The following is a 23,948-nucleotide window of genomic DNA, read 5'->3' as shown; positions in this document are numbered from 1 at the left end:
TAAGGTAGGCTACTGGAGCTGAGGTAAGGCAAAAAGGAGAGAGAGAGTGTGTGTTCGTTTGTTTGTGTGTGTGTGAGAGAGAGAGGTGCCTGTAAAGTCAGAGAAAAGCTGAGAGCGGCAGAAGAAAGTTGACACCGTGTAAGATGCAGTGCGACCGCAACAAGGATTAATGAGATAGCTTCTCTGGTCCGCGCGGAGCAGAGCCGAGCACGAGGCGAGGCGGGATGTCGAGCGGCGGGAAGGGGGGGCTCTGACGGAGCATGCACACCGATGCAGGTGTAATAGGCGCATCCGCATGCATTCACAGCCGCATCAGCACTGCTGCACGGAGACACCGAGGAGGCTGAGGCTCACATTCCCTCTCTCACACAAACAATAGACGCACGCGCTTTCTGCACGCACCCACGCTAAACGCAAAGCAGTGTAACGGCACTCGTGCGTGGATGGTTAGTGAGACGCTCGAGGACTCATCCCAAGGAGAGGACGCATAGCGGGGAACATCGTAAAGGTGAGGAATAATTCAATTTGAAACCTTGAGATGTGTGCTATTTCACATCATACAATTGATTTATTTTACTCTTATTGTTGTATCCTCCTATGTAAATCACATTTTTGCATTTTCATGATGCCTAATAAATACACATTTGAAAGCATTGCTATATAAAACTGCTTGCACAATAACAATTGACATTGCTTTACAATTAAATGGTTTGTATTGATGACAACATGCTTTGTCTTTCAACTTCAACAAGATATTGAATATTTCTATGAAATGCAATTTTAGATATTAAATGTAGACTGTCATGACAGCAGTGTAGGTCTTATTATTTTATTTATGATTGATCATTATTTGAGAAAGGTGATTTATTATTAATACAAATCTCCTTCCTCGCAAGTGAGAAACATATTGGCTATTTATGAAAATGATATGATATAGCATACTGTACAGCACATACAGTATGTGAGCTCATCATTTATTCAACTAAAATGTAATGTTCTCACTGCTTTGTCTTTGTATATTCATGCCCGTAAACAAAGAGAATACTGCTGTGGAGTGGAACCTTCACATCCTTACCCTCACACTCCATTGTTCATGTTTGTATGTGTTTACTGCTGTTCGACCTGCCTGGTGAGCAGTAATGTAAAACACGCTCCTGCAGCATTCCTGATACCTCAGATAACCTGACATATCCGCATCCCTCAGCACAATTTCATCTTTTGTCCAGGTAGAAAATATGAAAGTCTTTCAGCCAGAATCTTATTAGTGAAATGTTTATTAGGAAGGCAATATACAAAATTGACTTTTATTTCACCGCTAACTCTGTGTGTGTGTGTGTGTGTGTGTGTGTGTGTGTGTGTGTGTGTGTGTGTGTGTGTGTTGGCCATAGATAATTAGATGCCAACAGATATGCCCCCCCTCTGTGATGATGATGAAACCATGTAATACATCATTGCTCATGTAAAGATCTGTGAGAGGCTAATTACTTCCTTCAGCCCCATGCTGCACACACACTTCTTAGTTACTCGTGAGGACTTTTTTTGTTGTTTACCATAACTGTTCCATTATCTCAATGTTGTCCTGCCCCTGAACTCAACCCACATTTAATTCCGAGCTTAAACAAACCCCAGTAATCCTGAAAGGTCAATGGTTTACGTACGTTGTGTGTACGCGCGCTTTGTCCCCAGCATGAAGGTGAATCCCTACAATGTGTGTGAACAGATTTATGTCACCACATCAAGATTATTACTAGTCCTAAACCCCAACGTCACACTGACACTCCCCCCTCTGTTTTCACTCTTTTATTTCTCACACACACACACGCACACGCACGCACGCACGCACGCACGCACGCACGCACGCACGCACGCACACACACACACACACACACACACACACACACACACTTACATTAATGTGAAACAGTCTAAATCACATTTACAGCTTTTGCATTTAAGCTTCTGTTCAGCATTGTGAGGTTCGGTTATTGGCTTGAACACATAACAACAATAAAACGGCTTTATTATAACAATAACAGCAGCCACTTTCATTGTGTTTTTATTAAGAGTTCCTGGTCAAAATAAAAACAATTGGGAGAAGAAACGGAACCTTTTTAAAACAATAGACTAGAATAGAATGTCGTTTTTTTATCCTTGTGAGATTTTTTTTATAGTTTTGGCCATCACCATGCTAACTAACATTGGATTAAAATTGACACACAACTTGATTATCTTAACAAATTCAGTATTTTACATAATTTAGGCTTTTCTTGTGTTGTTTAGATAAGATGATGAAATATTTAAAATATTGAAATAGAGTGTTGCAGGAATCATTCCTGAAACCCGGAAATAAGTCATTTAGAATCGCTCGTCTGGATTGTTGTTAGACTGAAATAACGATGGAGGGTTAAACACATTTCCGAGTTTTGTTTTACGACACATTTCGGAAGATTTTACGATAAGATGGTTAATAATAGGCGTCAAAATGAGACTTGTAAACGTCATCAGGTCATACTTTAGCTGCCGTTAGCTTAGCGGTGTTGACGTTGAGTCATGCAACCGTGATGTAGTACCTTTAGCCTAGCTTTAGCTTTGTACTTCTAGAGATTGCATTTACGCATTTTGTGTTTGCCACAGATCTATTTTCTCCAATAATCCGAAATCCTATGGAAAAATCCCATTGCTTTTTGTTGAGCCCTTGCGATGCTAACTTTCGGACAGCATGCAATATTACGTCATCACTGCACCACTCTGTCTTTTATCCTGTGCGCTTTGTTGTAAAATAGGTTTGTGAGCAAAACATAGGTCCAAATATATATATTTTTAAAACAGAGCCCTCCAAATTACTGCCTATTTGCAAATGGCGTCCATGTTGTACGTACATGTGTACAACATGCATTTAAGTAACCCTATCTTTCATGCTCTACGCAGTAACATCCCAATACAACCAGTAAACATCCATACATGTAAACCCAGGAGAACAGCAGCTGTAGAAAACGTGCATGCATGACTGCACACACAAACATCAGTGAGGTATCTCTGCAGAGTGTGTCCCGCGACGCTCACAGAAACACGTAACAGGACACTGAGTACAACACACAGCCCACTCTGCAGAGACGCTGGAGCCGTTTGCTATATATTGCAGATGGGTAACTTCTCATTCCCCGGGCCTCATTGCACACAAGCACCAGCTGTGTGCGCTGAGTGTGTGTGTGAAGTGGGCAGTTATGTGTGTGAGCATGTAGGAGGCAGAGCACGGAGGGCTTGTTTACTGTGTGTGTGTATCTGAAAGGGAAAGTTGATGCAAAAGACTGTTTGTGTAATTATGTGGAGAAAATATTATGAAATTGTGTGTGTGGGAGGTTAGATTTGGGCACACTGTGGACTGACTGTCAAACACACATTCTGCACAGGGGGTTCAGCTAAACCCAGTGCCAGGCGTGACTACGCTCATTTGTTATTATGGAGTAATTCCGTGGGAATGATCCATCCTTTGCAGTGTAATGTGACAGAATCCCATCCTCGCTGGAAGGCACGGCAACGCTGGAATTATTCCATCCAATCATCATCGAGCAGAGGAACAGTACCGAAATGGCAAATTAGCCTCTGCTTCATTTATCCTGCAGTGAGCTCTCCACTACAGGGTGAATGTGTTTCCATAGGAACATGATGTTTCTTCACGAGCTGTGCAACGCGCTCTACAGTATGTCGTCAGACTCTCCACACAGATAAAGGAAGAGTTTGGAAATGCAATCAAAAAGAAACGGCCATTTGGTTTACAGATTTTTGTGTTTATCTGCCTGACATCTCTGTTCCTCTGCGCGTGTGTTTTATTAGAGGCTACAGGCGTTTACAGCTCCAATTTCCTGTAGCCACTTTGCCATTTCCTGTATCTGCATCGCCTCAATCTGTACAGGCTGACATATTACAGCAGTTACTGCCAGCTCTGTGCGAGAGTGTCAAAAAGACTGCAGAGTTTCTGATAATCTGTACAAGAGTCAGCAGCAACAGTTTTATGCTTTTGGGTTTAAAGCACTTTGGTTGCACATTTCCACGTCTTAAGAACAAGCTTTCTCCTCAGGCAGCTTGGTCAAATTGAACACATTTTACAGAGAAAGATAGGTTTCTTGAAGGGGCTTCTTCTCCAGAAGTATTGGCTGGATTATGACGAAGGGGAAAGGGTCGGATGAAAAGCAAAATGAGTGGTTGTGTATGACAAAGCACTGGACTAAAACGCTGAGAGAGATAGGGCGGGAGGGAAGAGGAGCTCTTGTAAAAGTGTCAGTGCTGATTTGCAGCGGCGTCCTTGCAACCTTCCCTCTACCTGACTGGATGTTTTACGAGCGGTGCAGAATCCGAAAAAAAGAAGGCAGGCTTATAATACAGCTGACAGAAGTCTTTTTATGGTGGCTGGGCAGAGGTGCAGGAGGGAGGGTGAGTGTGTAATAAAGCTGAGTGCATCTCTCCTGGAATGAAGCGGAAGCGAGGGGGGGGGCTGTAAGAGAGAGGCTGGTGAGGTGCTACAAATATTACTGAGCACAAGTGCGTGTGTGCACCATATGTCTAGATGTGTGCATTTGTGGCGAGGGGGGAGCCGTTGCTGACGTCAGTGTTGAACGATCACTCGGCTTGTTCAGAATGAGAGCTACGAGCCCGGCATTAAGGGTTGAGGGATGGAAGGGGGGGGTTGCACTGTGAGGCGGCATCAGAGCGGAATGCAGCACCACGCCAGCCCAAAGACACACAATTATTTTATTGCATTTTTCTCCGCGCCATGCAGTCGAGCGTGCAACAACGACTCATTGAATTGATCAGGAGCCCGTGAAGAAGTCCTCCATGCAGAATGAATACGCGCTGATGAGATATAATGCGGTTTGTTGAAAAGACCCCTTCACACTCAATACGAAGACTTTAAAGAAAATCGCTTCTCACATCTCCACCTCTCGGGCTCTAATTTTGTGTGTAGTCATTCCTATGTGTGTTTAACACTCTAGGTAATGCTTTAAATCACTTCCGTGTTACAGGGCAATCAGGCGCATATGTCCAATCATCCATCTATTTTATAAGCGGCTTATGCTGCACAGGGTCGTTGGGGCTGGGGCCAATCCCAGCATGCATTAGGTGAGAGGCAAGGTACACACTAGATAGGTCATCCTTGCTTACTCATAGCCTGTAGACTGAAGTAACAACATTTAAAAACAGTAGTTAAAACATAAAAATTAAGTTTAATTTGCTCTAGCTGGTACATTTTTTAATTGTATTAAAGATCTCTATTTAAACTCTTCTCTGTTTCATTTCAGCAGAACTCATCATTTAGCTGAAGAAGCCTTTTTCAAAGTAAGAACATTTACATTTTAGTGTGGCTAAAATAAAAAATATGGCTCTTATACTGTATCTCCAGTATAAGATATACTTTATTGATCCCAAGTTGGAAACATTTGCGTTATATCAGCATGTGTAACAGTTGTAAATATGCAGTGGTGTTTATTTGTAAATCATTTAGTATAATCACACAAATTCTGTGTTTTATATTTAATAATTCTGTGTTCTTTATTAATTGAATATTCAATACCTGACAAGGTCGGAGATGAAAAACTTGGGTCGCAGGTTCCTCAACAGTGCATTACAAGATGTGTGTATACAGTGGGGCAAAAAAGTATTTAGTCAGCCACCAATTGTGCAAGTTCTCCCACTTAAAAAGATGAGAGGCCTGTAATTTTCATCCTAGGTACACTTCAACTATGAGAGACAGAATGGGGGGAAAGAATCCAGGAAATCACATTGTAGGATTTTTAATGAATTAATTGGTTCATTCCTCGGTAAAATAAGTATTTGGTCATCTACAAACAAACAGGATTTCTGGCTCTCACAGACCTGTAAATTCTTCTTTAAGAGCCTCCGCTGTCCTCCACTTGTTAACTGTATTAATGGCACCTCTTTGAACTCGTTATCAGTATAAAAGGCACCTGTCCACAACCTCAAACAGTCACACTCCAAACTCCACTATGGCCAAGACCAAAGAGCTGTCAAAGGACACCAGAAACAAAATGGTAGACCTGCACCAGGCTGGGAAGACTGAATCTGCAATAGCTAAGCAGCTTGGTGTGAAGAAATCAACTGTGGGAGCAATTATTAGAAAATGGAAGACATGCAAGACCACTGATAATCTCCCTCGATCTGGGGCTCCACGCAAGATCTCACCCCGTGGGGTCAAAATGATCACAAGAACGGTGAGCAAACATCCCAGAACCACATGGGGGGACCTAGTCAATGACCTGCAGAGAGCTGGGACCAAAGTAACAAAGGCTACCATCAGTAACACACTACGCCGCCAGGGACTCAAATCCTGCAGTGCCAGACGTGTCCCCCTGCTTAAGCCAGTACATGTCCAGGCCAGGGTTTCCGCTAGGATTTTTTCTCGCCGGTCAAATGTCCGGGCAGAATTTATTTTACCGGACTAATTTGAAACTTACCGGTCATATTTCAATAATAATAATAAGAGTTGTGTAGCAGAGTTTCCGTTAGCATGTAATTACCGGACTATGAGCAGATATTGCTTCAGTTTATAATCGTAACAGATCGAAAAATTCAGATTCATTTTTCAATAAATGATTCCACAAACAACAAACACCATAATTATTACATTCAAACAAACTACTTGTAGTAGATAACGTACATTATTCAGAAGTTTACATCAACTTTGAATAATAACACGGGAGAAACGGATCCTCTCTCTCCCTCTCTCTCTCCTGACAGCACGTCAGTTTCTCAAGCAGCTCCTGCAGCTCGCTAAACAGAGGCGGGGCTTCAGGTGATTATGCAGAGCTGCGTGTCTCGGTCAGACTCAGCAGCTGATCTGATCTCTCTCTCGCGTCCGGTTACACTTCACTCGCGTTTATGTCCATATCGATCAGATCCAGCTCTCCTGATCGGCCTTTATAGAGAGCACCGATCAAACTATTAAGAGTGAATATCAGCCGATAATGACCGGCGGCCGATCGATCGGAGCCTCCCTAGTTATTACCAGACATTTTGACCGTCAGGTTTTGAATTTACCGGTTTTTTATAAATGTTACCAGCTAAAAACCGGTAATTACCGGCTAACGGAAACCCTGGTCCAGGCCCGTCTGAAGTTTGCTAGAGAGCATTTAGATGATCCAGAAGAGGATTGGGAGATTGTCATATGTTCAGATGAAACCAAAATAGAACTTTTTGGTAAAAACTCAACTAGACGTGTTTGGAGGAGAAAGAATGCTGAGTTGCATCCAAAGAACACCATACCTACTGTGAAACATGGGGGTGGAAACATCATGCTTTGGGGCTGTTTTTCTGCAAAGGGACCAGGACGACTGATCCGTGTAAAGGAAAGAATGAATGGGGCCATGTATCATGAGATTTTGAGTGACAACCTCCTTCCATCAGCAAGGGCATTGAAGATGAAACGTGGCTGGGTCTTTCAGCATGACAATGATCCCAAACACACCGCCCGGGCAACGAAGGAGTGGCTTCGTAAGAAGCATTTCAAGGTCCTGGAGTGGCCTAGCCAGTCTCCAGATCTCAACCCCATAGTTTGGAGGGAGTTGAAAGTCCGTGTTTCCCAGCGACAGCCCCAAAACATCACTGCTCTAGAGGAGATCTGCATGGAGGAATGGGCCAAAATACCAACAGTGTGTGAAAACCTTGTGAAGACTTACAGAAAACGTTTGACCTCTGTCATTGCCAACAAAAGGTTTGTTTTGTGAGGCCTTCTAAAATTTCGTGAGGCCTTCTAAAATGTTTTTAAATATAATTAGGGTTGTAGTTGAAGAGTTTGTAAATTATTGCGTTGCCAGGCAACAACGGCACGTCCATTAATTCCACAACCACACACATGGATTAACATCGATTTAATACATTAATGTAGCCTTTGTTTCTGCTAAAAGAGGTGTCAACCAGCTGGGGCAACAAGAAAATCGGCGAAATCGAGTGTGACTATTAATATTGACAATAACAACCGACCGTCGGGGAGCGTTCTCATGGCATCTATTATCAACGCTATGGGAGGTCTATGAAGGTCTATGGGACGCCCTGCCCGTTGAAAACGGACTCTCAAGGGGTACCCTGTCCGTAATAGAGTGACGGGGAGGGGCCCTGACCGACCGTCAAGATGTGACGGGTTGGGAGTGAGAACGTGTTGCTCTCCAACACGTTGTGGGTTTTCATTATTAATTCAGTGAAGTCTGAAAAGCTGTCAATCAAGCCATTACACTTCTCCCCAATGTTTAAAAACTCTTCTTCTTTAAACACTATAACTGGCCCACTCCTGAACAGCAACGACTGGTTGAATTACTTTATACATTACCAGAACACTACTAAAATAACAAAATGTAAACAAGATGAATTAAACGTATGTTTGAACATACATAATTATGTTCCAACACATTATAACTAAATAACACAATGTCAGTCTTACAATACACGTGATATTTAAATCTTTAAACCTTTTTAAGTGTGACCTGGCCAAGAGTGCAGCATAGACATTGCTACAACAATCAGCACAATCAATGAACTCATAAGAAAGACAACCGAAATACACACACTAAATAATAGAGTACAATAACCAGTTATAATGGAACAAGTACAAAGAGGCAGCATATTTGCTTAACTATGTTCTAACCTTGGAAATCATATCTTTAAAATATTTAGAATGTGCAATATTACATAATTACATGTCATTCAGCTAACGTTTTTATCCAAAGCAACATTCAAACACTTTAATACGGTAGACATGCCTTCGGTAACAATGTGGGCTTAAGTCTCTTGCCCAATAACTCTCTCCAGAGGCTGGGGATTGAACTTCTGACCCTCTGATTGGTAGACGCCCATTTAGCCCCTGAGCCGTCGCCGGCCAATATTGTTCATGATTTGAGGATGTACTACACAAATAAGTAGGTACCATCCTCAGGAGAGATTTTTATAAAAAATGTTTAGCAGTAATGCTGATGCTGCATTGACCTATTTTATCTGATGTGAATTTTTGATAGGGGTTAGGGAGTAGCCACAGTGTGTGCGTACATGTGCAGGGCTCGACAGTAACGGTTGCCAGGTTGCCATTGGCAACCATTCAGAAAAAATGTCAACCACTTCTTGGCCTTTGGTTGCCATCAGTGGATGCACGTTTACTCGCGTGTGCGGTGCGCCCAAGCCCCCAGGAAGTGCGCCGGACTCAGATGAAAATATTCGTGGTGGCCAAAAGGCGGTACTACACTTCCGTTTGGTTGCCAGGCCCGGAAACACTTTTTCCCATTGACTTACATGGGGAAAGAGTGGTCTGTAAATCGTTGGATAATTTTTTTGAAACTAAATAAACTACCCAGTATGAACACTTGTATAGCCCTTATTAAAAACATTCTTTCCTCAAGTTGTAAAAATGTGCTAATAACGTTATTCTGAGTTATTTCCCTCTGCATTATGAACGCGCATCTAACCCACGGGACCGCGCTGCCCGGCACGTTCATGTGATGTGACGTGTTCAGTACTCCATGAGTTTTACCTTTACCCATGGTTGCACAATAAGAACGGACCCATATCGCCTTCCTGCCACGGAGCTGTAATAATGGATATTTGCACATGTTTGCTGTAATTCATCATTTGTAAAATATTATACTGTATGATGTAAATCTTGTACAGGGTGTCCGCGGGGTCTTAAAAAGTATTAAAAGTTGATAAATCAATTTAGGGAAAATTAAGGCTATTAAAAAGTATTAAACGGCATTTTCTAAGGTATTAAGAAGGTCCACAGCAACGACAACATGAAACACCCTTTAATTTACTGAAACAACATGTCGGGAAACCCCCTCAAGGTGGCCCCATACATAGCGTGCCATAAAATGCTGCTTCTTATTTTAGGTTTCGTTGCCTTGCTCTGCTCTGTGGGGGTAGGGTTTATCTGCTGGTGGACTACCTGAGATATACAGCAGGAGCACACGCCGTCCACCGCGGAGAATAAACAGAAGGGCAATCATGACAACCATGCTCCGGGGTCTTCTTCGCTGCTTTTGGTGTATTTTGTGGCGGCAGCAGCGCCACTTACAGGCCTGGCATATGTACTACAGCGTTTCCAGCATTTCCAGCGGTCTAGTGTGCACGGACACGTTAATGAATCGAATGCGTGTGAACGGAAGACTTTTTTGAGTTTGCGTATGCGTTTTACTGTATGCGTCCTCGTGGGGACGGGGTCTAAGCCAAACTATATCCGGTCACAGAGATCTGCTATTTTCAAGTAAGGTCAACACATATCGACCCTAAATATAGTATTGGTGGTGTTGGCAGTAACAGTATTGGTAGTGTTGGTAGTAGAAGTATTGGTAGTATTGGCAGTAGGAGTATTGTATATTAAGTATATTAAGAACGAGAAAAGTCTTAACATACAGTTGCAAGAAAAAGTATGTGAACCCTTTGGAATTACCTGGATTTCTGCATAAGTTGGTCATAAAATGTATCAAAAAACATTGCTGCACGTTTGAAGTTTGCAAAAGAGCACCTGGATGTTCCACAGCACTACTGGCAAAATATTCTGTGGACAGATGAAACCAAAGTTGAGTTGTTTGGAAGGAACACACAACGCTATGTGGGGAGGATCCAAAGGGTTCACATACTTTTTCTTGCAACTGTATATATCGTTTTTTGTAAACATATGACAAATGTGTGAGGGTGATGACGTCCTATGTGCCGGGCTTAGCCCCGGACAGCCCCAGCCCAATTTAACCCCTGGGTATTTGTGAAGGAGCTCCTATATGGCATTACCGCTGAAGCTCACCAAAGTTTCATATATTTCATAGTTCAAAGTTTTGTCAATTGTTTTGTTTATTGGTCAAATACTGGTTTCTACTGGTTTCTGAGGAGTTTCACTGGAATGAAAGAGCACAGAGCACAGAAGCAACAAAGCAGCATACTGCATTAACCCTGACCTTCACAGAGAGGTTGAAGTGCATGTGGAGAGGAGGCTTCAGTAGTCTGTCTGCACTCTGTTTAGTTGTGCTGTCTTACAATCAATATAGTAAATGTGAGGTAAAGTGTGTCGCCAATGTAACCGGTTAGAACTGGAAGTTGCGATGAGGTCTTAAAATGTATGGAAAGGGTCTTAAAAAAGGTCTTAAAAGGTATTAAATTTGACTTCAGGATTCCTGCATATACCCTGTTGTATTAAATAAAGTTAATATTACCGACGTAGATTAACGTCCCTGTAGCTTCTTATTGCACTTGCAATATACCATTAAAGGAGTTGAACGTTGCTGTTTGCTATTACTATAATACCACGCAGGGATAAGCCAGAGTTTACAACCTTTGCATGTGGGCACAACACATTTTGACCCAGATTAATTAGCTATACCATATGATATCGCCCGAGGAACCCAGCCGCTAGCTGCTAGCTGCTAACTGCCGCGGCCGCCTCGTTATTCGTTAATATCAAATCCATCATAGCAATCCAGAACACACGGTGCTGTTACTACCAAAATAAAAGTGCAAAACGAAACTTTACAATAGGAAAATATTGGCATACAAATAATCACTTCTATAAAAAGGTAACACATTTTAAATATAGTTAGACATATTAAAGGTAATTTACAACATTAATAATTAATATTTAATTCTTAACTGTGAATGGTTTTCATTTATTTAACATTAGAAATGTATTAGTCTGGCCAACCCAAGACTTCAATGCTGAAGGGCCAGTGGATCTATGGTGGTGATCAGCACACTGGTATTTTGTATACCAGCAATTGAGGGTGGACAAGTTTCCTACCACTTTAGTTTCAAATAATTGTGTTAATTACTTATTGTAAAGCATTTGAACATTCTTTTGTGTCACATGTTCATTATTAAGTTGATGTATAACTGTATAGTATCTTAATTATTTAAAATATAAGGTGACTAAAAATGGCAACCGTATTTTCAGTTTTGGCAACCAAAACCTGATGCCTGGTTGCCAGCCTGGCACCCACTTTTAAAAGTTAGTGTTGAGCCCTGATGTGTGAGGAATAATAGCCTAATTATTGGTTAAAACTTTAGAGTGGCGCAATAACTTGTCCTAAGATTCAGAATTGACATAGCATTTTACCACTTCCAGTTCCCTTGTCTCGAAGTCTATGTTTTTTTAATATTGGTCAGATGGCAAAAATAAAACCAATGTTTAACACAAGCTTATTCAGGTTTTTCTTTCTACCACAACAAATACGTCAGTAAAATCACATTTGTGAATCTCCGAAGCTTCTACTGTAGGTATCATAACATCGGCGGTTAGTGATAAGTGACTGAATAAACTACTACCTACTAACTAACTCCACATTTAGCTTAGCGGTGTTGACGCTCGCCTATGCGATTGTGATGTAGTTTGTTTAGAGCTTAACTTTATAACTTTTTATTTCTGCCTTTTGAGTTTATCCTACAAAAATCACTACGTGTCCTGTCGAATGAAACATGATAAGTATCTTTACGTGTGTGGAGACAGAGCCTTATTTTCAACAATATTAAAAAAATCCAATGGAATAATCCCATTGCTTTTGTTGAGGGAGCCGTTGCAATGCTAACTTCTGGGTTGTCCTACAGAGATACGTCATCACTGCACCACTCAGACATAGGAGCTGTATAGTCTAACATGTTGTGTGACCCTGTCCCTCTCTTTACAGACTTCCTGTCCCTCGTCAGAGAACTGGATCCAGAGCTGTCGGACTCTTCGTCTGTCCCGAATGGAACCCTCTTAAGGTGGACGTGGTACATTAAATATTCATGTCCCAAAGGAGCGCTGCCGTGTCAAGCAGCAAACCCACAGCCATAAATCAACACCGGAGGACTTTGATTTCTCCATTATCGCTTCCTGCAGCGACAACAGAGGAACAGGCGTGCTGACCTGCCGATGTGCACCGTACGATTCTATTTCTGGAGCCTCATTGCTTTTACAGATTAACTGCCCTCAAATATGGCCCCAATCCGATCATTGCGCCACTAGTTTGAGTGCTGACGGAGGTTGTGCATATATTCAAGCTTCAGAACACCCCATTGTGCATCAATCCAGTCTGAAAGACCGCTGCCTTTGGAAAGCTGTGCGAGTGCAAACTAACACCTTGACTGCATGTCACAACAGACTGAAAGTCATTTTCGTTATTCTCCTCACAATAATTTCACAACTCACGAGGCATTACTTATTCCCATCCAGACTTTTCAGGAGATGATAGACATTCATGCTAATGACGTGACATTGTGCATAGATTAAGATTTCGTATTTTATTGAGACATTTTCCATGAGTTCCTGAGGGAAAATCACACTGAAATCCCATTGCAGAGTGTTTTCATTAGCCTGTCTCGGGCTAATCAAGGTCCTCCATCATCTGAATTGACATTTCCATATTGTATGAGATAGAGAGTAGCCAACATTAGCATATTCATGAACACTGGGGCACTCAATCATGTGAAATGGAAGTCGTGGGGCAAACCCTGAGCCATCAAGCCCCGGAACAAATAGCTTATGACATGTGAGGAAAAGAGGATCCTGAATCTCTCATCACAACTTCAGCACATCCCATAGAACACAGGGGAAGTCCAGCACCGGCACACTGAGGATATCTTTTATAAACCTGGAATGGGTTGTTGGCCCCTGGACCAAGCCCTACGACAACAGAAAAATTAAAGATGGATTATCGCTGAAAGCCACCAAAGCAGCTGCCTGTGCATAAACCCCCAGACTCTCTCCAGGGAGACACCGCAGACTGATTAGTAGATTGTTTGGCTGTTGATGTGGTGGCCTCTTGTGTGGTTGGTATTCAAACAGAGTGATGGAGAATCTAGATGAGCTGGAGCACCCTCTTCTGGGAGAAGTCCCCAATAACAGCTGGGCATCTGGGCCGGGATTGGGGCCAGGGACAGGACAGAACCCTGGAGGGATGTTCAAGGGCATCCTGGTTAAGTGTGAGGAGGACAGGGCCTACCCTCCCTTAACATGGAGGGGCTATTGTGGACATCCTCCAGAGCTCCAGCAGCAGCAGCTCCTGGACCCCTGCGCCTTGCCTCGCACTCTGGAGTCCTTTTACCCAATGGCTCCCATCTGGGGACACTCAGACTCCCTGCTCAGCAAGGACTACCTGGAGACCACCTTTGTGGACATCCGGCCCGGCTCCACCCTGGAGAGGAAGCTGCTGGCCGAGAGGCAGGACTACCACAGTGACTCCTACAGCGTGGACGATGAAGACGATCTGCTGCCGGACTCTGACGTAAGACACCCCACTGACACCATGTTGAGAATGATTCTTTCTCATAACACAACAGCGATTTATGTATTTGGAATCCAACTTGTAAAATATAGCGTTTAGTTGAAAAGTGGCATTGAATGCTCATTTACAGGCAGGGCCGGCCCTAGGCTTATGGGGGCCTTAAGCGAGCTTTGGCTTTTTAAAAGCATCATTCTGGTGCACTTTGAGAGCAAAATGAAGAGATCTATGGATACATCTCTCAACACCCATATGAAACAGAACTGTACATAGATTTTTCTGTATTCTTGTTTTGTCATATAGTATTTCATAACTGTTTCTCATTTATTCTCTCTGGCTGTCCATCTCATAATGTTCACATAGAAACTAGCTGTCAATAGGAATATCATTCAGAAGAATTATCATTTCTTGCAAAAATCTGTCACAAAAAGAGGTTACACATTTAAATTCAGGTGTTGTTATGGCAACGTCAGTGGCCACACAGCCACATGTACTGCTGCAAATACGTTCAAATGTGCTGTTGACACGCAGTGGCAACTATGCCACCATTTCAGCTGACTTTTTCTCAGAAATACTGTCACATAACATCCATATATTTTGCTAGGTTGATGCTTAGCTAAGCTAACTATGAAACACTTTAACTTTAACACTTTAACTCCGGATCAACTGTGTACTGTAAGGTAGCTTCTAGATTCATGTCGAAGAGTAAGTCAACATGTCCCAGAGAGCGTTCTTTGAAATCACCAGGTAACACTAAAAAACATAACATTTAGATTGTATGACAAAGTGTTTATTTAATATACCTGGCTAGCTATAGCTACTTGCTAACGGTTTAGCTTACCCCCGCGATTCAAAGTAACGTCAACGTAGCTGTAATTTATGCTTTGCTTTCGCATAGCTTGGACATTTACATTACATACATTGTATACCTGGCGCAAGTGGTGGCTCTGGGGTTGTTGTGTGAGCCACCACAATTGTTGTCTTTTATAAGAACAAATGTTTTTATGTCCATCTTCAAAGACTCTGAGTCCGACTGACAGTTTAAACATTGTCACAGCTCACAGGATAGGTACCTGTCAGCCAATAAGACAGATGTTTATTTCCATTCAACTCTCTGGTTGGTCTGGTGTCTTGCCTCTGCTGCATTCACTGAACACGGGAAATTACAATCCTGCCGTCCTCTCTAGTGTCATGATGAGGTTCAGGTAAAGCACGGTTAATCTGTTATTATTGACTCAATAATATAATACATGACTTTGAGAGTAGGCAATCTAGGCATATTAACACAATTAATTAAACATACTTATCACGGTGACGGTGTACTGGGATTTTTTTTTTTTTCTTTTTTTTTTTGCTAGGGGGCCCTTAGTGGCTGCGGGGCCCTAAGCGGCCGCATATGTCGCTTAATGGGTCGGGCCGGCTCTGTTTACAGGTTCATACATGCATTATGTTTCTAGAAGACATGCTTACATCCAGAAATCACCTTAAATATTTCATACTGCTTTTTCTGTCGCTTAATTACGTACATAAACCACAAAGTCTTAAGATGAGTGAGTCCAAATGTCTCTTAGCAAAGGGCCATTAAAAGGTATTTCTTGCTTGGGCAGCAGTTCACAATCCAATCATTAGTAGCGACTGATTTTATAGCACAGAATAGCTGTTCACAAGACAACTTATGAATCTTCTTATTCTTATCAGCACCATTTTCAAAAGGTAATGTGTACACGGCTTTCCTTTTTATCTTTTAAACACACTTCTTAGTGCAGCATAACAATTTGAGCAGGACATATGCAAGAGCTTGTGAGATCAATATTGCTCCGCTCTTTGCAAAGATACTTCTCAAAGGGTGGAGGGTCAGGGTTAATATTCTCATGAGCCTGAATGTGCCATGAGAAGGGGAGCCGTATCTGGCATCTTGAATCCCATGTCCCAAACAAATGTGACTGGGTTGTTGTATTCCAGCGTTTGCGGGTTGGTAAGCGCTCCATAGAAATGTGCACAACAATGGAAATATGTCCTTAAAGGCTAAACGTTATTATGTTATGGTCCATTACGCATCATAAACAACATTACAAAGTCCAAAAATAATTGTTCCGAGTCCAAGAGGAGGTCGTCAAATGTCTTGGTTTGTTCAACCAACACTCCGAGTCCACGCCCAAACATATTCAATTTAAAATGACTTAAAACTGAAAAGCAGCACATCCTCCTACAGAGAAGCTGAATCAGGAAGGGCTTGGCATTATCTAGAAATAAATGACTGAAACAATGGAATCTTAAGAATGATTTCAAATTGATAAATGTTTTCCTCTTTGCAATTATTAGTCATCATCTCTGGCTTCCTAACACGGCGTTTCTGTTTGTTGGAGGAGCAAAGGCATGAAAAGCAAGAGAGGCTCTCATATTCTTAGTACGGATTCAAAGAGGGATTTAAAAATAGACATATGAGCCATGCATCTCAGGGGTAGGCGGCAGTCGGATGCTGACTGTCAGAAACCAGATTACGTAAAGCTCCTCTCCTGCTGCGCAGCAGGTAAGGACACTGCAGACGCATCCATTCGATAGGTCGTCGAGCACAGCCCACCCTGGGGTGACATGTAAAGGAGCTTTGAAACTCTTACAGCGGTCGTTCCCTTAAGAGGGCATACGCTGTAAAGTAAGTAACGGTTTGTTAATATTACTATGGAAAGTCTCTAAGCTTATATCAAAAGGTCCAATCAGCTTCAAAGTTGATGTGATGCTCCCAAGGACAGAAGAACACAGGAAATCACTTTTCTTCTTCTCAAGCTCATTCTGAATGCGAAAGTGAAGTGATGCGAAGGCCTCTGGGAATCAAACTATTCGTGAACTCTATTAGTGCCAATCTCCTTCTTTGTTTCACCTTACAAGTGCGTGAGAGGAGTCCACCGGACCCCCAGAACTCTGTTAGTGCTTCATGGTCAGACCCGACGATGATAACCCTACTTACCCTAACCTACCCCAGAAGAGATGTCCCGCCCAGACTCACTTTAGAGGCTTTACAAGCTTTTATTGTCCTATGCACAATATCTACACCGTAGTGTTGACAATTCAAATCTCAAGTCCGAAGCTCTTCCATGAAAATAGGCAAACATACAGAAACAGTGCTGGAGAATGGCACGTGACACAATGGTGCAAGTAATAAGGCAGGAGCAGCGAAACCATGTACCTGGTGCGGCACCTCTTTCTTGCCAACAATAAAAGGATCCACCAAGAGAGTAACGTGGAGTGAAGGTCATCAGATCAACTCAAATAACCTTGAGATCTAATCTTTAAAGTACCCTATGTAATAATTCACTCTGATTGACCCGTCTGATCTTCTTTCACGTTTACAAGCAGAGAAAGACGGGTGCTGGTGTATGCATTTTAAATACGACATCTTTGGTAAATGCACAAAGTAGGACCTGCGGAGTATTATGACGGGTCGGGGGAGAGGGGAAGTCATGCAGCTGTTCCATGAACATGCACGCGTCACGTCTCCCCTGCGGTCAGCTCGCAGGCTCACCCCATTCAGTCACATTCTCTTACAGCACCGGCAGCTTCAAACCAGAGGTTCACGTGAACACAACATTACAAAAAAGTACATTTTTAATGCGGTAACTTGGCGTCAGAGCTTATTATCTTTGTATGTTTGAAACAAGATAATATGCACTCCCTTGAATAGATGAAAAGGGCTAGAGTTAAAGGGCTAAGTCACTCAAATATATTTGCTTGGTTGTTTTTTCCCTCATAAAATGAACAAATGCAAGTGGAACAGGATTCAGGAGCTGCTGTGGTTCTTCGACGAGGCAAAGAGAGGGGCTGATGATGTCAGTGTGTCCTCTAAGTAATACTTCCCCTGAAGTTCCCATCTAAACACAAAATGTATTTAACAAAAAGCGTTCAAACAACTCCAACACACGCACAAACCCAAAGATAACTGGTCTCTTTAAGATTCTAAGGCATTGTCCACCCCAAATCCATTCTTTTTAAAACAGCTGTATCATCCAGTTCAAAGCCAAAAACCAAAGTCCAAGGTCACTCCACAAAAGTAAGCAACAAATATAATCCAAGGGAAAGACAAATCTGAAAAAAAAGAGAAGTATCCCCAAAAGTAAGTGACTCACCGGCCACTGCAAATGGACCGAGATGTATACTTTAGATGGGCTTTTGCTGTTCTGTCCTCCCTGGTCCTCAGACTCCTGTTCAACCGGTCCTCTGTGAGCCTCAGGTGACACCATCACTCGGAGCTAAACACACTGAAATCAAGCCACATCTCCAAAATGCATTCTTCAAAACCCTTCAGCAAGCTGCCGGATTCCTCCTCTTCTCTTTCCTACCAAAACACCCACTTGGCTCTGCCTTTGCTCCCCTGAGCTAATCGAACACCTGATCAGTGCCTGCAGGGAGGTGAGGGGGGACGAGGGGACACACTGCATGCTCTCTCTCACACAATTGCAAATCTACATTTTCTGGAACTTCTTTGATTCAAATAAATAGCCCCAACTAAAACCTGTCCGCAGGGTGTTCTGCGGATTGTCACGAGCAACAGAGGTTCTTTGAAAGGATGTTGCTGTTCATCTCTGCTTAATCAAATAGATGAAAGCATGCTCAATCATCTCTGTTAGCAGACTGAACTCGACGTCTAAGAGCACTCTGTTTGAATCCTAGGACTCATCCATTGAAGACTTCAGTGAGACCGACAGCGAGAGCAACTTCCCCCTGATGATCCCTCAGGACTACCTGGGTCTGGCCTTCTTCTCCATGCTCTGCTGCTTCTGGCCCCTGGGCATCGCTGCCTTCTACCTCTCACAGAAGGTACACACACACACGCACGCACGCACGCACGCACACACACACACACACACACACACCTTAGCAGACAAGATATAACCTGGCACTGCAGTTCACAGCCGCAGGTCGCTTCCTCCCCTCCGCAGTGCAGACTAACTCCAGGTCCAGTGTTTAGTGTTCTCCAAGTCTATGAACATAATGGATGGGTTCAGAGTTTGAGGGCGGGATTATGTCTAGATGTGCAGGATTACCCTGAAGCCGCCTTCACATGATCAGCGGTAAACCAGCTCTGCATTGCCGTTGTGTTTCTATGGCGACGAGGCTGAAGAGCTACCCTTGGCGTCGCCCGATGCTTGTGATTGTTGCCGAGCACTTGCCGATTGTTGACCTTGATTGCTGCTTAACTTTTGTCGTGCAACCAATCAGATAACAGCTGAGTGAAGCGACACAAGCAAGTTGGTGATGTAACCATAGAAACACAACTTAAGTAGCTGTTTTCTGCGCCCAACCTCACGTAGGGCGAGGAACATATCACGTATTAAGTGAATGCAGTTGAAGAGTTGTGAGATTCATAGCAAGTAAAAACCGAAACACAAAAGTGAAGCAGATGTGCGGGCTGGTTGTGGCACACTTGGTTAATGGGCATCAACCAATCAGAGCGTCAGTGCTTACATCCCAAGCCTTTGCAGTCAATATGTCAAAGTGCCTGTGGCTCAGTGGGTTAGTGCCCTGATCTTCAAATCAGGGGATAGCCAGTTTGAGTCCCACTGCAGTCAGCATGTCGTAGACCCTTCACCCCAAAGTGCTCCTGTGGGGATTGCCCACAGCACTAAATGTATGTAAGTCGCTTTGGATAAAAAGCATCGAACAAGTGACATGTGATGTAAAGACACAGAAAATGCTCCCGTATGTCTAAGATTTTGAACTGTAATCAGCTCAATGACATGTAATGCAATTCATATTCAATCATTCATTTAGTGACCATCTTTCAGCAGGAGCCTTAATCTTACCAATATCAGAATCAGAGTACTTTTTTTATCCAAGTGCAGTTAAAACGCAATGGACAAGAAGCTGGTCCCCCCTGCTACCCAGCTTTCCAAAATCATAATTAATTTAAAAGCGGAAATGTCCAAGACAAAACTGGTGTGAATATGGAGCAGGAGAAGGGGAGAAGGGGAGAAGGGGAGAAGGGGAGAAGGGGAGAAGGGGAGAAGGGGAGAAGGGGAGAAGGGGAGAAGGGGAGAAGGGGTGCATGAGGCACAGGCGCCGCCGGGGGTGATTCAGATTCAGACACGGAGCATACTATGGGTTCAGTGTGTGAAGGGAAGAGGGAAGAGGAGGCCAGGAAGAGACTTTGACAAATGATGACGAATGCCCCGTCCCTCCTCTAACCCCCCCTCCTCTAATTCTTATCTCCCTCTGCTCTCTCCTACAGACCAACAAGGCCTCGGCTCAGGGGGATTTTCAGGGGGCCAACGCTGCGTCCCGCCAGGCTCTGTGGCTCTCCGTGCTCTCCATCGTTTTCGGAATCATAACGTACATCTGCGCCATCGCTGCGTTGATTTCCTACCTGTCCGGCAAACCCCCTTAAGACCAACTCATTCACAAGCATACACACACACAAAGAAGATGTACACGCGTCACGGACACAACGCATCACCTTTGTATGTCATATAATCCGTCCTTGTCCGTCGACCATATCTCCAGTCATGTTTTTATCTGCACCGCGCTTGGAGAAAGGCTGGTGCTTAGATTATAATCACTTGTAATTGGATTAGGACATAATTCAGCTCAGAGGACATTCTTCTGACGTAAGGGAAAACCCTTAAACACCACTCCATATAGAATTCTGTAAATGTGCATTTCTTTTCGCTCGCCCGAGGACTTAAGTTCTGCCATCCCTTAAATGTGTGCTGTAGTCGTCTTCACGTTAAACATTACTGAATAAAAAAAGACAAAAAAGTGCCATAAAAAGAACAACAACACTGTAGATATCACTGTCTCAACAACGGAGGATAAATGATGAGGCAGAGAGAAAAGTATGGCGACATGCAGCCGTGAGCGAGGGGCGGAGGACGGCGACGGACACTGCAGATTTACGAGGAGGTCGCAGCAAGGACGAGGCGTCTAAATCCTGACGGAGCTGCTGTGGGGTGGAATCTGTGGACAGTTTTTAAGATCCCAGGAGCTTTTATACGAGGGTCCAGAAGCTACTATCCAATAGAGGGGTGCAGCGATGACTCCAGGAAACATAATTAGCATTTCCGCTTCTGGTTCCATTGTCGAGAAGTCTGTTGTTTTTATTGTGGTAAGAAGCCTGAAAGAAGGTCTGTGGTTCACACAAGCTGAAGAGATTTTCACGGTTTGTTCCACGGCAATACATCAGTAAATACCCTTCTGGGGGCTGAATCATAGGGGTCATTTACAGTGGGGAGGCTGGGGACATGTCCTAAACACTTTGTATTAGGGTCATCTGTTGCAAATGTTTTGAAAATAGCGTGTTTTTAAAGAGTTGTACAGTTTGGGGCACAAGAGAGAACATGTACATCACACTTCTTGGGTACATTATTCCGGGGGCCCTTCTCACTTCGGTTAAATGGATTCCTTGCCTCCCTCACTTGCGTCGTTTCCCTGCGACTAGTCCCTCCCACCAGGGAAGCAAGGAGAGACGCAAGGAAACCACGAGAAGCAGGGAAATGAGTTTTAAGAGCAATGGGACGTCCTTTCCTCCGGAGCGTCACGTGAAGGACGTCCGTTTGTGATGACGCTGCACAGCTGATCGTCTGACAGCAGCTCTGTCCCCGTTGTTTCCACACACACCCCCGCCTCTGTTAGTACACATTTACTGACACAAACATTTGTATCATCTGTTGTAGACCCAAATACATGAAATACAATAAGAACTCATTCTCAAAAAAGATAAACGCCATTTTTAAAATGTATAAACGAAAAAAGCGATCATGAAAATGTTTCCAATAAATGAAGAAAATGATTTTTGACAACTTTGTTGTTCAGATATATCACATATTTGTAACTAAATGACACATTAATTGAAACAAAACATGGTATCAGATCAGTGCATGCGCCGCATCGTCCAATCAGTGAGCGATACACAGTAAGGGGGCGGGGCGAGTGTCTGAGGATTTCATCGAAGGATGGTCTGGTGGTTCCTCGGTTATAGCTCCTCCATTATCGCTCCTCGCTCCTCCGGCAAAAATAAGGCCACTGGGACGCTACTCAAGATGGCGCAGACAAATCAACTTCCGGTGAGACCGAGACCGAGGAGCGAGGAAATGAAAGATAAGAGAAGTGAGAAGGGCCCCTGGTAACCCCATTGGTGCAATTTGGACCAACGACACGTTTAGTAATAATTGAATAGAGCAGCGTAGCATAGTTACTTTACTAGTTGTCAAAAGAAGTATTGTGAGCATATGTTTTTATGTATTGTTTGCGGGGTGCGCTTATCGCAGTAGTGGTTTTTTTTAATCGGAAAAAAGTGTCCCACCACTGTTTCAAAGCAAATGACGCCCATGGTCTGAATAAACTACTAAACATAACCACTCCGAACATTAGCCGCCTTTGGCTTAGCGGTGGTGATGCGCAGCCATTCGACCTGCTTTAGTTCATTTATAGAATAACTTTAGCTTTTTCTTTGATTTACATTTTAAAAATCATAAAGTGGTGATAATATGTGGAGGTTATCCTGCTGAACTATAATGGGAAAGTATCATAAACGTGTTTGCGACAAAGCTTATGTTTTGCAATGTCCTGAAATCCAATGGATAAATCCCATTGCTTTTTGTCAAGGGAGCCCTTCCGAAGCTAACTTCCTGGTCTGGCCTACAAAGATACGTCATCACTGCACCTCTCAAGGGACCTTCAGGGAACCGCTGCACTTCCTGATTTTCACATTCTTTATCACTTATTCTTTATCAGCAGAAAGGACTGCTTTGTTCAATGCCAATCTTGTGAGTTATCCTTTCGAGCACACACTGACAAAACATACAGTGCAGTTATATAAGATAAATATTAATGAGGCAAATGCAAAGTCGTGATGTGAACCAGCGGCTCGACACAGAGATAAAGGAGCTGCTTCTGTACAGTGCTGACACACTGATGACAGAGGCTGCAGACCTGCGAGAAAAAGTGCCAAAAATATGAAAATAAACTCTTAGAGATGATCCTGCTATGAGTTGCTCCATTAATAGAATCAAGCAAGCTGCCACTCCACGCTCTCTAAACATAGACTGCGCTCGTTTCTCCAATAAAAAAGACGACTTACCTCTTGCTGAACTTGAAAATGAAGCTGTGTAAGCAAACAGTGTTCAGATGAGGTAAAGGTTCAAATAATAATAATATTGTCTGGCAAGACACGCCATGAGTCAGAACGATCTCCATCTGGGTCACGACAGAAACATGCACGGCCAGTTTGTAGTTTGTTAACCTGCGGAAAGCTTCCCTCACGTCCTTCTTCTGGACTAAAACAAATCTTTGATGAAAGGAAAGAACTCTGGCCATATTGGTTTGAGCTTAAATGTGCCATTAAAAAAGCTGTGAACCTGAAATAAATATTTTAAAAAATGACTATGGTACAAGTGGACATTTTCTATTTAGATGTATAGTTTTTATAGTCCCTGGCTGAACTGCAAATACTTTGTTTCCTGCAAACCCAGTGTTGCATCAAGACTGAGCTGATGATATATTATGGGTCCTGTATGTGGACACTCCTGTGGTGTCGGTGTCTCACCCGGTCCACACGGTGAAGTCAACTCTGACAATCCTCCGTCTCCACTGGACGTAAGAACGAACGAAGGACTCTACTGATTTATGTATGAGAATTTAATGTGGACTGTCATGAGACGGGCTCCAGCCAGATTCGTATCACATGTATAGATAAAGGTCAAAGGTTGTGAAAAATGA

The 23,948-nt window shown here is 43.1% G+C and overlaps 1 protein-coding gene across 1 annotated transcript; it reads left to right on the top strand.

Moving 5' to 3' along the window:
• Positions 1 to 38: 38 nt before the first annotated feature.
• Positions 39 to 23,948, top strand: tmem91 (transmembrane protein 91). The gene is made up of 4 exons (XM_034096822.2): positions 39 to 508; positions 12,666 to 14,243; positions 18,906 to 19,052; positions 20,464 to 23,948. The coding sequence occupies exons 2-4, from the start codon at positions 13,809 to 13,811 to the stop codon at positions 20,617 to 20,619; spliced, it is 738 nt and encodes a 245-aa protein (XP_033952713.1). The 5' UTR covers positions 39 to 508; positions 12,666 to 13,808; the 3' UTR covers positions 20,620 to 23,948.

Source organism: Pseudochaenichthys georgianus, chromosome 13, assembly GCF_902827115.2.
Source record: "Pseudochaenichthys georgianus chromosome 13, fPseGeo1.2, whole genome shotgun sequence".
Classification (NCBI taxonomy): domain Eukaryota; kingdom Metazoa; phylum Chordata; class Actinopteri; order Perciformes; family Channichthyidae; genus Pseudochaenichthys; species Pseudochaenichthys georgianus.
The sequence above is the reverse complement of the archived record's forward strand: the minus strand, read 5'-3'. Positions and strand labels throughout refer to the sequence as shown.